This window comes from Ranitomeya imitator, chromosome 1 (genome assembly GCF_032444005.1).
Source record: "Ranitomeya imitator isolate aRanImi1 chromosome 1, aRanImi1.pri, whole genome shotgun sequence".
Lineage (NCBI taxonomy): Eukaryota > Metazoa > Chordata > Amphibia > Anura > Dendrobatidae > Ranitomeya > Ranitomeya imitator.
The window spans coordinates 143,631,555-143,645,325 of NC_091282.1; the positions used below are offsets into that span (position 1 = coordinate 143,631,555).

The 13,771-nt window shown below is 45.4% G+C and overlaps 1 protein-coding gene across 2 annotated transcripts in view; it reads left to right on the forward strand.

The window, feature by feature from the left end:
• RASA1 (RAS p21 protein activator 1) overlaps window positions 1–13,771 on the forward strand; it is a 99,851-nt gene that overhangs the window by 55,416 nt on the left and 30,664 nt on the right. For both annotated transcript variants that reach the window (XM_069751348.1, XM_069751339.1), the window contains exons 12-19: window positions 1,409–1,496; window positions 7,573–7,650; window positions 8,140–8,297; window positions 9,768–9,844; window positions 9,934–10,106; window positions 12,200–12,359; window positions 12,545–12,687; window positions 12,808–12,923. In XM_069751348.1, the coding sequence (XP_069607449.1) occupies window positions 1,409–1,496; window positions 7,573–7,650; window positions 8,140–8,297; window positions 9,768–9,844; window positions 9,934–10,106; window positions 12,200–12,359; window positions 12,545–12,687; window positions 12,808–12,923 (993 nt within the window). The remainder of the gene's footprint in view (window positions 1–1,408; window positions 1,497–7,572; window positions 7,651–8,139; window positions 8,298–9,767; window positions 9,845–9,933; window positions 10,107–12,199; window positions 12,360–12,544; window positions 12,688–12,807; window positions 12,924–13,771) is intronic.

The following is a 13,771-nucleotide window of genomic DNA, read 5'->3' on the forward strand; positions in this document are numbered from 1 at the left end:
CGTTTGACAGTCAATTAAGAGCTTCTATACTGATATGTTAGAAAATACCACAAACTCATGTCCTCAACACCAAGATACAGTGGCGATCTGCTCCATTTGAAAAGTTTAAATTAAAAAGGATCAGATCTAAAATAGACTTTCTGCACCAAACCTGAGCAGGAGACTACGCCAGAGGTAGGGCGACAGTTGTTTCACAGGTCACATCTGAGAACCCTTTTCACTGTTGTCCACATCTTTCATGAAACATATCACATCCATGAATGTATGTGTTTTCACTTTGGAGGGCATATGTCCCCATATAGATGCATTGTAGGGTGAGGTGGGGGGTCTCTGGTTTGGACTTGGCAACACTGCAAGAAAAGTAGAATTCTGTCGGTAGATGGTTGTGCAACGTGCTCAACATATAGATCCCAACCATGGTTTCCCTTTTTAAAGGGAACCTGTCACCCCCCACAACCCCCCCCAGGCATTTGTAACTAAAAGAGCCATCTTGTGCAGCACTAATGCTGCATTCTGACAAGGTGGCTCTTTTAGTTCTTGTTCCTGGCACTGCTGATATAATCGTTTTTGAAGTTTGTCCCTCATACCTTGAAATCACCAGTGGGGGGGGGCAGGTCTTAACCTTCCTAATCCAGACGCCTCACAGCTGTCACTCGGGGCTTCTGTGCGCCGGGCGCCGCCGCCTCCTCCTTCATTAGCGTTCCGGGCACCTGCACTGTTTTTTTTTTTTTTTTTTTCGGGCAGCATGTGCAGTTGCGCTGCCCTTCAAACTTACAGCGCAGGAGCGGGGGACGCTAATGAAGGAAGAGGAGGCTGCGGCCAGATGCCATGAGTGACAGCTGTGTTGTGTCTTGATTCGGGGGCAAAGACCTGCCCCCGTGGTGATTTCAAGGTATGAGGGACAAATTTCAAAAGCGATTTATTGCAGCTGTGCCAGGAACAAGAACTAAAAGCCACCTTGTCAGAATGCAGCATTAGTGCAGCACAAGGTGGCTCTTTTAGTTACAAACGCCTGGGGGGGGGGGGGTGACAGATTCCCTTTAAGCTAACACTATTATAGGGATCTATTATGCTGTTTGATAAGAACAGTAGTCTGACAACCAGTCTGAGACTTGGATGATAAAATATGACTTTGCTACATTGCCCAATACTTGCCTTACCGTACCACTGCGATGTCACCAAACGGCATCCATCATAAGCGGAGATGTGCCACAAGTCACTGCTAAAGCCAACACTGGAGCCGGGTATAAGGGGAATATGGAATCAACGCCACAGGAGAAAGCTGAAGGGAATATTACACTTTTTGCTATTTTATCTTATTTTTATCTGATTGTTAAAAAAAACAACTTGGGCTTAAAACCTGTCTTTAGTAATCGTCAAAACAATAAATGTCAGATTTTTCTTTCAGGCCAAACTGTTTCCAGATTGTAGTTCAGCACTTTAGTGAGGAGCATTATATATTCTACTTTGCTGGGGAGACCCCTGAACAAGCGGAGGTAACGTAATAGAAGTAATGTGTGTATATGGATAGGATTCAGGGCTTCTGTTATAGCTGTGGTCAACAATCTGGGGGCTGCTCCTGATGGGGGGGTGCAGATTCCTAGAACTACAGTTTGCTGACCACTGCAGCAAATAATTGTGTGCTTGTGCGCTAATCTGTCATCATTAATACTTGCCTTTCTTCCCTCTTTCTGCATACGTAATAAATGTATGGTACACAAGCTGTAAACCCACTGTACCCATTTGATGGTTGTACCATCTTTCAGCCCAGGTGCTCCTGTGTTGTCTATGAAGGATCCATGCCAGACATGTCTGGTGGTGGCTCATCTTTGAGAGACAACATGATCTGCAAGCCAAAGGTGGTAACCCCTGGTTTAAAGGTTCAAGTCCTGCTGCCTTGTGACAGGTTGAGACCCCCCAGATAAAATTTGTGTGAATAAAAAAAACAAGTGTCTCTTGCTGCAAAGATAGTAGATTGATGTTCTTATGTTGGACTGCGCGTTTCTACACTGTACTGGCATTTTTTTTTTTTTTAGTCAAAGATCTGATGTTTTTTTCTCCTTCGCCTCATTGGGGGACACAGCCCGTGGGTGTATGCTGCTGCCAATAGGAGGCTGACACTAAGTGATACAAAAAAAGCTAGCTCCTCCCCTGCAGCATACACCCCCCTTCTGGCTCTCAGCTAACCAGTTCTTGCTTAGTGTCTGTAGGAGGCACATGGGTCTGTTTCAGACCCCAACGTTTTTATTTTGTTTACTTTTCTGTAAATTTTTATTTTTTAATTAACGGAGTGAAGGGGGCGACGGATCCTTTCATGGTCCCGATCTCCCCCGAACCATCAACAGGCGAGCACGGCGAGTATACCTCCCCGTACCCTCTGCTGCGACGTGGGAAGCCATGCCTGAGCTCACCTCAGGGGCGACGGTTCCTTCATGGTCCCGATCTCCCCACACCAGCAGCAGGCGACCACATGGAGTGTCGCCTCCATGTATCCTCTCCTGGAGCCAGGCCTAATGCCGGACAACTGGCCCTGTCCACCCGGACTGAACTCCGTGGCTGTACAGAGGCCCCTCTCTATGGCGTCCGAGCAGCCCCCACTGTCCCACCACTGTGAAAGCGGATGGCACAAGGAGGCGGACGGGTCCTCTCCACCTCCCTAACAAAGGGATGATGGATTGAGGCTTATCCCTGCACCGTCCACGCTGCACAGAACAGCGCTGAAACCCACATCCGCGGCGGCTCCATGCCGGGACGCGCACCAATGGTGAGTGGATCCATCTTCAGTGGGATATTCACATGCTGACAGGCAGCCTCAGCCACTTCCCTGTGGCCCACCTCTCTGAGGTAACGCTCTGGATGGCTGCAAAAATTTAGTCCCCGGCTTCGGCCGATTTGTAGGCCGCATCCTGGAAGTCTTGCCTGGAACGACCCACTGGTGACGTCCGCCGGCTACAGAAATTTAGGCCCCGGCTTGGGCCTATTCAACATCGTGTCTGTGGCTCCGCCCCCCAAATTGGCGCTTCTCGCTCTCTGCGAGATTTTATCTACTCTGCAGCTCCCGGTGGCCATCTTGGTCCACCCGGCCAGCTCACACTGGGGTGACAGTATTTTTTTTTTTGTTTGTTTCCTGGTCTTAAAGTTGCATGACCAGTATTCTCTGGTCTTAAAGGTGCATGACCAGTATTCTCTGGTCTTAAAGGTGCATGACCAGTATTCTCTGGTCTTAAAGGTGCATGACCAGTATTCTCTGGTCTTAAAGGTGCATGACCAGTATTCTCTGGTCTTAAAGGTGCATGACCAGTATTCTCTGGTCTTAAAGGTGCATGACCAGTATTCCCTGGTCTTAAAGGTGCATGACCAGTATTCTCTGGTCTTAAAGGTGCATGACCAGTATTCTCTGGTCTTAAAGGTGCATGACCAGTATTCCCTGGTCTTAAAGGTGCAGGACCAGTATTCCCTGGTCTTAAAGGTGCAGGACCAGTATTCCCTGATCTTAAAGGCGCATGACCAAGTATTCTCTGGTCTTAAAGGCGCATGACCAGTATTCTCTGGTCTTAAAGGCGCATGACCAGTATTCCCTGGTCTTAAAGGCGTATGACCAGTATTTCCTGGTCTTAAAGGCGCTTGATCAGTCCGAGGAGTCCTCCGCTGCCGACCCCAGCTTTATCCTCTAGTTCCCCTCAATGGACTTCTTCACTGACCAATCCATGGTTCTCTGACCAAGAGACTGAATCCCTCTGTGTACCCTCTGTGTTTGGAGTGCTCGCAGGACCAATATACAGGGTCCCTATCCTACCTGGGAGCCGTCGGCTAGCAGGGGCCGCAAGTATTCTAGAAACGTGCAGGCATCCAGAAACATACAGGTATCTAGAAACATACTGGTATCTAGAAAACGGAAGTTTTTCGTTTCCTGCTCCCTCACCAATGATTTGATGACAACAAGGCTCTGAATATGGATTGGATATTGCCTGAGCTTGCCAGAGCTTCAGAGACTAAACTCCCTCGAGAGCATTTGCCATTCAATTCGGATAAGCGATTCACTGGACAGAAGCCTCTACGTGGGATGCCATGCCTGGCCTGTTTTTTAAGGGCGACGGGTCCTTTAAAGGGCACCGATCTCCCCACACCATCAACAGACGAGCACACGGAGTGTCGTCTCCATGTTTCCTCTTCTGCATCCAGGCCTAACGCCAGACAACCTGTCCTGTCCACCTGGAGACCTGTACTCTGTGGACATATAGAGGCACCCTTTTTGGCGTACGAGCTCCCCCCTCTGCATCACCACTATTTAGTGGATGATGCAAGAAGGTGGACAATTCCTCTCCACTTCCCTGTTAAGAGGTTGATGGATCGAGGGTTCCTAATTTTTATCTCTGCACCGTGAAAAGAGGAGATGGCAAGAGACTAAGACCTGCTGGATGCAGCCGCACAATCTGCCATGGGGCAGATTAACCGGGTAGAATCTCCTGTGGTATACCTACCAGTATCCCTACCTGATGGGTCATCAATTAAAAATACCACGGACTGTCAGATAGCAAATCTGGTTCGTTCCGTCTTGCGGCTTCGGGTCCAGCGCTCTATCCTCCCTAGCGGCCACATGAATTGCTAGAGCAATGGTCTCCTGGCTGGAGACCTTAACTACCCTGATTCACACCAGCAACAACTGGCCAATCAAATCCTTTGAGTGGGAGACTGACAAAGGATTGTATAAGGATTGTCCAGCACAGTCTAGCTCTAAGGGATCTTGGTTCCAAACAGGGGAACGAAAAGTAAGATCGACCCTGGACCTCAAACTTCTAACAACCTTTGACATGGTCCTCCTTCTTTGGATGGAGTTCCTCCGCTCAGCCATTACTTCAACAGAAAAAGGTGCAGTTTCCGGCATCCATCGACATTCGGGTTGCTTGCCCTCTGCAAAAATTCCTTCGCCTTTCCATTCGTCAGCAGCATTTTCAAGTCACAACCTTGTCCTTCGGCCTTGCTTCCGCACCCAGAGTGTTTTCACGGGTCATGGTAGATGTCATGTTTCTCTTGCACTCTAGAGGCGTGCTCGTCCTGCCCTGTTTGGTCTGTCTAGCCGCCCTTCCAGGACTACGCTGAGTCGTCTATATCTCTTGCGATACCTTCTCTCCTGGGCTGGCAGCTACACTTAGACAAGTTCTCCTCATTTCCAGCCCAGCAGATATCCTTTTTGAGGATGATCCTGCACACTTCTAGAAGGATGGTAATTCTTCCTCGAGACAAGGTCATGGCCCTTCAACAGGGAGCTCGCGCAAGGAGAGTTCTGAGGACTTGATTACTCACCCCCTCATTTCATTCGATTTGCTAAGAGAGTTCTGAGGAAAAATGGTGACGACAATGGAAGCGGTTTCCTTCGCTCCGCTCATTTTCAGCAAGTCAAACAGGCTCCTTCTTCATTCAGGGCCTTTCTCCCGGTTCAATGGTTATTAGTAACTACCAATGCCAGTCTTCTTCTCCCCATCATTGTTCTGGAGATCCGAACGGTAGTTATACAGCAGGTCCACTGCCTTCTGGCGGGTCTCCCTATCCGAATTCAATTGGATAATGCGACGGCGGTGCCTTACGTCAGTCATCTAGCAGGTACCCACGGTCAGGCGCCTTAGCCGAGATACCTCACTTTCTCTGATGGGCCGAAGTCTATTATTCAGTGATCTTGGCAGTATATATCCCAGAAGTAGAACTCTGAACGGCAAACAAATTCAGCCGTCAGGGTTCCGCCTCAAGTCAGTGGGAACTTCACCCAGAAGTCTTCCATCAGATCTGTCCTTACTGGAGCTCTCCAGTTGTAGGTGGGATGACATCCAGACTGAAGGCCAATGTACTCAAGTTCGTGGTTCGGCCTCGAGATCCAAGAGCCATCGCTCTCCATGCTCTGGTTCTGCCGTGGTACCAGTTTCCATAACTCCCCATCCACTGCTTCCGAAAGCCTTTCGGAAGCAGAAAGGGGCCCCAGTGATCCTCAGAGATCCGCACTGACCACGTCCGTTTTTTTGTTTGCGGAGCTAGTATCTTCTCGCCTTATCGCAGCACAACTGCAAGTAGGGACTTTCTCACAGGGAGTTTTCACACGTAGTTCTTCCCTATCGCATACCGTTAGATCATTGGGACCTTATTATTCCTAGGAGCCTTACAGTAGGCTCCTTTTTCATCCGGGCAGACTTTACTATCAGGGAAAGTCGTCCCGTTCTCCTCTGCGATATTCTCACTCTGACGAGTCTTCGGAGCTAGCTTCTCTGCTCTTTCAGATTTTTTTCCCTTATTACCTTCAAGGCAAGGTTGTCCTCAGGCCATCTCCATCCCTTGTTACCAAGGTGGGACTGTATTACCACTGTTATGAGGGCTTAGTTCTTCCCTCATCTCTTTTGGCTCCAGTCCACAAAATGGAATAAGATCCCCCATATTCTGGAAGAAGTGAGTGCTCTGAGTAGGTACGTCTTGACAACGGCGTCCTTCTGAAGGTTGGACATTTTATTTGGGCTTCCTGACGGTAGAGGAAGGCTTCCTGACATTTTCAGGAAGGGTTTAGCCGTTTCATCGACCATGATAACATGGTGAATTCTTTTCACCATCCAGGAGTCCTTCCGTGCTAGATGTCAGCGTATCTCCCTGTCTATCAAGTGTCCTAGGCACCAGGCGCCTGCAAGGCACGCCTGCAAGCTTGCGGATTCGTCCAGTCCGCATGCATTCTTGAAGCACTATAATTCCCACACTTCCACAGATGTGAGTCTGGGCAGGCGGACTCTGCAGGCCGCGGTGGCGCACTTGTAAGTAGCGGTTACACAGGGCCTGATCTATTGTTGTCCCCACCCAGGGACTGCTTTGGGACGTCCCACGGTCTGTGTCCCCCAATGAGGCGAAGGAGAAATAGGGATTTTTGTGTACTCACCGTAAAATCCTTTTCTCCGAGCCATTCATTGGGGGACACAGCTCCCACCCTGTTATTAGCTTATGCTTGTTTTTTTTTAGAATATGACATGCTATATGCTCATATATTGTTATTGATCTCCTACTGCTTTTGCACCAAACTGGTTAGCTGAGAGCCAGCAGGAGGGTGTATACTGCAGGGGAGGAGCTAACTTTTTTTGTATCACTTAGTGTCAGCCTCCTATTGGCAGCAGCATACACCCACGGTCTGTGTCCCCCAATGAATGGCTCGGAGAAAATCCCTATTTTTTTTCTTCTTGTAAAAACATGTTGTCCAATAAAGAACCTACCTACTATCTTTGCAGAAAAAGACGTTCTTCCAGCCATGCAGTCCATTTTAAAGTGTTTTTCCTCTCCTGGAGAATAAAGCGATATTGTTACATACCATGCCTCCATACGTTGTCCGTACAATGGAGACCTCTCCGTGTACGGTGCAGACGGCATTATTTCCTACACAGCGGAGTGCCCGCAATCCCAGCTAATCATGGCACTGTCGTTCTTGGCAGTGGGATCAGGCGGTTTTCTGCTCTGTAGTGTAGAGTTGTATCTGATTATGTAAAATCCACTCTACAATATGAATGTGCTATACGGATCTACTTGAAATCTGTTTTTTTTATATTTTATTAGGATTGGATGAAAAGTCTTCAGGCATTTTGCAGTCTACGGAAAACAACACAAGCCTCATCTAATAAACGGCTCAGACAGGTCTGTCTCTCTGTACCTAATATTGTCCTAAAGTAAATGTTCACAGCAGACTGGGACACTGATGGGGCAGAGGTTTAAACAGCTGCTATCACTGAAGAGCATCCTTTCCCCCTATAAAGCTTTTATTGTAGAAATCCCATATTCCAGTCATGTGAAATGAAGACTAGAAACCATATGTAAGTTAGTTTGGGACTGGACTGGCGGGTGTCGGTGTAATTGGACTGATGCGAGCGTCCAGCCTGATTTGCATATGGTTTTTACTCTTCATTTCTCATGACTGGCATATTGGATTTGAAAGAAAAAAAAATTTACTGGGTGACCAGCATTTATACAGCTATACCATTGCTTCATATGTAAAACGTGCTGATGGGTTCCCTTTAAGATGTGTGGTGCAGCGTGCCATTTTTTTTTTTTTTCTAACTATCATTTTTATAAAGCACATCTTTACACTGCGATATGTATATATATTTTTTTCCCCCTTATTTTTAGGTCAGCAGCCTTCATTTGCACATAGAAGAAGCTCATAAGCTCCCAGTCAAACATTTCACTAGTCCATATTGTAACATCTATCTGAACAGTGTACAGGTAGCAAAGACGCACGCCAGGGATGGCCAAAATCCTGTTTGGTCGGAAGAGTTTTTCTTTGAGTAAGTTTCTGTACCTCTTTTTTAATTTTTTTTTTATTTGTAGTTGACAGCACCATATAGATTCAGTACTGTTCAGAGCTGTCAGGAGCCCTTATCAGTGCCAGAGGGAACATTGGTGAAAGAAGACAAAGTTTTCCAGCTCTGGAGGTAAAATCAAAAACCTCTTTATTTTACAATGATAAAAAGAGAAAGAGGTTAGCTTCTGGACATAGACCAGTATTTACCAGAGGAGAGATGCCGTTGTATCATTGAACGTAGTGTAGTGTTACTGAGGACTAAGAACACTACACGTGTTCGAAACGCGTAGTGATACAACGGTATCTCTCCTCCGGTTAATACCGGTCTATGTCTAGCAGCTAATCTTTCTCTTTTTATCATTGTGAAATAAAGATTTTTTTTATTTTACCTCCGGAGCTGGAAAACTTGTCTTCTCTCACCAGTCTTCAGCGTCAAGCAGAAACGCCCTTCCGTGCTCTGATTTCTTTCATGGACTATGAAAGTACCTACAAGGGTGAGCTGAATTTTCTCTTTTTTACCAGAGGGAACATTACAGGAAGATTAACCGGAAAAGGCTCCTTATAATACCCGTGGTGCAATGTGGCCCCATAGTCTTCTGTGTGCACAGAGCCATAATACGGTTGTTTCCATGATCCCTTCTTTTCACACACCATATGGTGAATGGCTATTATAATTTATTTACTGCTGCATCGGCGCTCCATGCATCAGATGACACAAAGGCTCCATGTCCACATTGCCCAGCTCCTCTGGCTCCTTATCTGCATTGCCCAACTCCTCTGGCTCCTTATCCGCATTGCCCAGCTCCTCTGGCTCCTTATCCGCATTGCCCAGCTCCTCTGGCTCCATATCCGCATTGCCCAGCTCCTCTGGCTCCATATCCGCATTGCCCAGCTCCTCTGGCTCCATATCCGCATTGCCCAGCTCCTCTGGCTCCTTATCTGCATTGCCCAGCTTCTCTGTCTCCTTATCCGCATTGCTCAGCTCCTCTGGCTCCATATCCGCATTGCTCAGCTCCTCTGGCTCCATATCCGCATTGCCCAACTTCTCTGGCTCCATATCCGCATTGCCCAGCTCCTCTGGCTCCATATCCGCATTGCTCAGCTCCTCTGGCTCCATATCCGCATTGCCCAACTTCTCTGGCTCCATATCCGCATTGCCCAGGTCTTCTGGCTCCATATCCACATTGCCCAGGTCTTCTGGCTCCTTATCCGCATTGCCCAGCTCCTCTGGCTCCTATATTAGCGGCTAGGATTTTGATGGCTACTCCGGGTGTCTGTAAGGCACATCCTATTAACATTTTAGGAGACTTTTGCTAATATTTAGGTAATTGCATTTGCAGTAATTGACAGATTAAAAAAGGGAAAAACTTTTAATGTAAAGCTGAAATCTTTGACCAAAGTGAGTTTCTGAAATGATTCTTTTTTTTTTTTTTCTTTTCTTTTTTTTTTTAAGCGATTTATCAACTGATATAAACAGGTTTGAGATTAGCCTAAGTAACAAAACAAAGAAAAGCAAAGATCCTGACATATGTAAGTAGCGGTCTCCGCGTCAGTACTGATGTCTGCAGATTTTCTAGTAGGACTCATGGATGTGACCTTCCCGCGTTCATCTTCCTTAGTATTCATGCGCTGCCAGTTAACTCGACTGCAAAAAGGACACGCCATAGATGAATGGTTTCAGCTCAGTTCGCACATACCTCTAAAAGGTATAGAGCCAGGGTCCCTGCGTGTCCGGGCGAGGTACTCTATGGAGAAGATTATGCCAGAAGAAGAGTACAATGAGTTTAAAGAGGTACCAATAATTTTGTCAAATTTTTTTTGTGGACTTTGTTCATATTTCCAACTTATTGGTATAAAGTTCTTAGTACTTACAGTGAAGGAAATAATAATTTGATCCCTTACTGATTTTGTTAGTTTGCCCACCGACAAAGATATGACCAGTCTATAATTTTAAGGGTAGGTTAACTTTAACATTGAGAGATAGAATATCAAAAATAAAATCCAGAAAATCACATTGTATAAATTATATAAATGTGTTTGTATTTTGCAGTGAGAGATAAGTATTTGATCCCTCTGGCAAATAAGACTTAATACTTGTTGCCAAAACCCTTGTTGGCAAGTACAGCAGTCAGATATTTTTTGTAGTTGATGATCAGGTTTGCACACATATCAGGAGGAATTTTGGTCCACTCCTCTTTGCAGATCATCTCTAAATCATTAAGATTTTTAGGCTGTCGCTTGACAACTCGGAGCTTTAACTCCCTCCATAAGTTTTCTATGGGATTAAGGTCTGGAGACTGGCTAGGCCACTCCATGACCTTAATGTGCTTCTTTTTGAGCAACTCCTTTGTTGCCTTGGCTGTATGTTTTTGGGTCATTATCTTGCTGGAAGACCCAGTCACAACCCATTTTTAATGTCCTGGTGGAGGGAAGGACGTTGTCACTCAGGATTTTACGGTACATGGCTCTATCCATTCTACCATTGATGTGGTGAAATAGTCCTGTGCCCTTAGCACAGAAACACCCCCAAAACATAATATTTCCACTTCCATGCTTGAAAGTGGGGATGGTGTTCTTTGGGTCATAGGCAGCCTTTCTCTTCCTCCAACCACGGCGAGTTGACCATAGCACCTTCTGACCACAGCACCTTCTCCCAATCGCCCACAGAATCATCCAGGTGTTTACTGGCAAACTTCAGATGACCGATACATGTGCTTTCTTGAGCAGGGGGACCTTGCGGGCATTGCAAGATTTTAAACCTGCTTTGAGATCATTAACAAGTTCCCCTGTGTAGTTTTAGGCTGATCTCTCACCTTCCTCATGATCAAGGATACCCCACGAGGTGACATTATGCATGATGCCCCAGATCGATGTCAATTGACAGTGATTTTGTATTTCTTCCATTTTCTTACTATTGCACCAACAATTGTCTCCTTCTCACCCAGTGCCTTACTTATGGTTTTGTAGTCCATTCCAGCTTTGTGCAGGTCTAGGATCTCCCTGACATCTTTATAAAGCTCTTTGGTCTTTCCCATGTTGTAGATGTTAGTCTGACGGATTGAGTCTGTGGACAGGAGTCTTTTATAAAGGTGACTATGTAAGACAGCTGTCTTTAAAGGGAACCTGTCACCTGAATTTGGCGGGACCGGTTTTCGGTCATATGGGCGCAGGCATGTACTACGGAGGACAGAGAATGAACTTCAATCCAATATTGCGGCCAGCATGCAGCCAGCGGGTAAGGAAAGGGTGAATCAAACACCTGAAAACTCCACCCATATGACCGAAAACCGTTCCTGCCAAATACAGGTGACAGGTTCCCTTTAATGCAGGTAACGAGTTGGTTAGGAGCGTCTAACTGGTCTGTAGGAGACAAAACTCTTAATGGTTGGTAGGGGATCAACTACTTATTTCTCACTGCAAAATGCAAATAAATTTATATAATTTATACAATGTGATTTTCTGGATTTTATTTTTGATATCTATCTCTGTGATAAAATTAACCTATCCTTAAAATTATAGACTGTTGATGTCTTTGTCAGTGGGCAAACTTACAAAATCAGCAAGGGATCAAATACTTCTTCCATCATTGTACATTCTCACTTGAGCTTAAGTGTTGTAATGATATTCTATTGTCTAGTCGTTTCCTAAAGTTACTCGAAAATTCTCATGAAATATTATATTGGTTGTCTGTAAAGCGCTGCGGAATATGTCATGCAATTTAAGTAACAGAATGATCCATGTATCACATGCCATTCATATTGCTGACCGTGTAATGTGTCAGGCCAGAGTGAGTCGCCCCTACTTGCTGACCCCCTGCTTTTGATTGTACAGGGGGTGTCACAAAGCAAACCTTTGAATGTAATAGTTATTTTTTGTCTCTTGCAGCTTATACTCCAGAAGGAGCTGCACGTTGTAAATGCGCTGTCTCATGTATGTGGACAGGATCGAACACTACTTGCTAGCATTCTACTGCGGATTTTCCTACATGAAAAAATTGAATATTTGCTATTGCGAACACTTAATGACAAAGAAATCAGCGTGGAAGGTGCTAAAGGTTTTTTGTTATTCTGCACAGATTTTTCATGTCCTAACCTGTTTACAGTGAACGTTACACGCAATAGATTATTTCATGGTTTACACTGACCTGACCCTCCTTTGTCTGTATAATTTGTTTCAGTAGTTGTCTATATCCTGTGTTATTTGATAATGTTCTATTTCCCCATAATGCAGATGAAGCTACAACTCTTTTCCGAGCCACAACTTTAGCAAGCACACTCATGGAGCAATACATGAAAGCCACTGCGACTCCATTTGTCCATCACGCTCTGAAAGACACCATATTAAAAATAATGGAGAGCAAACAATCTTGTGAGGTAAGACGTTTCTCAGTAAATCATTTTATTTTCTGATGTACGGTCAGTCTGATCGGTTTCTACGTGTTTTATCCCATTGACTTTAACACCCATTATTTACTAGTGTTCTGTTTTACACAGCTGAACCCCTCAAAGCTGGAGAAGAATGAAGATGTGAACGCCAACTTGGCCCACCTCTTGGCTTTACTTTCAGAGTTGGTAGAAAAAATTTTCATGGCAGCAGAAATACTTCCTCCGTAAGTACAGAGATCTTGCTCGAATTTAACCCTTTTATGACCGATGACGTACAGCCTCAGATATTTAGCCTACAACCCAGCCCCAGATCCTGAAAAATGGAGACGTTACGGGTCTCAGAAAATGGCGCCAATTTTTCTTTTTTTTTTGCAAACTTTGCAAGTTTTTCCACAATCTAAAGAAAAAATGAATCTATACATGTTTGGTATCTGCAAACTCGTAATGACCTGGAGAATCATAATAGCTGGTTAGTTTTAGCATTCAGTGAACATGGAATTAAAAGAAACTATTGTGAAATTGAACTTTTTTTTTTGCAATGTCACCGCACTTAAAAAAAATTTTTTTCCATTTTCCAGTACACTATATGGTAAAATCAATGGCGGGTGTATAAAAGTACAACTCATCCCACAAAAAAAAACAAGCCCTCACACTGCCATATTGACGGAAAAATAAAAAAAACTTATGCCTCTGGGAAGAAGGGAAGAAAAAAAAGAAAACCCAAAAAACTGAAAATCCCAAGGTTGTGAAGGAGATAAGGCTACGTTCACATTTGCGTTGTTGGGCGCAGCGTCGTCGACGCATGCGTCAAGCGCCCCTATCTTTAACATGGGGGGCGCATGGACATGCGCTGGTATGCGTTGTATTGCGTTTTACGACGCATGCGTCAATATGACGCACCAGACACGGCGCGGAAGGCGCTACTTGTAGCGTTTCCCCTGCGCCAAAATTCAAGAACATTACTAGTTTATGGCAATGCATGTGTCAAAAAATGCAGCGTTGTGTTTTGCGTTGTTGGTTGCGTCGACGACGCTGCGCCCAACAACGCAAATGTGAACGTAGCCTAAGCGGT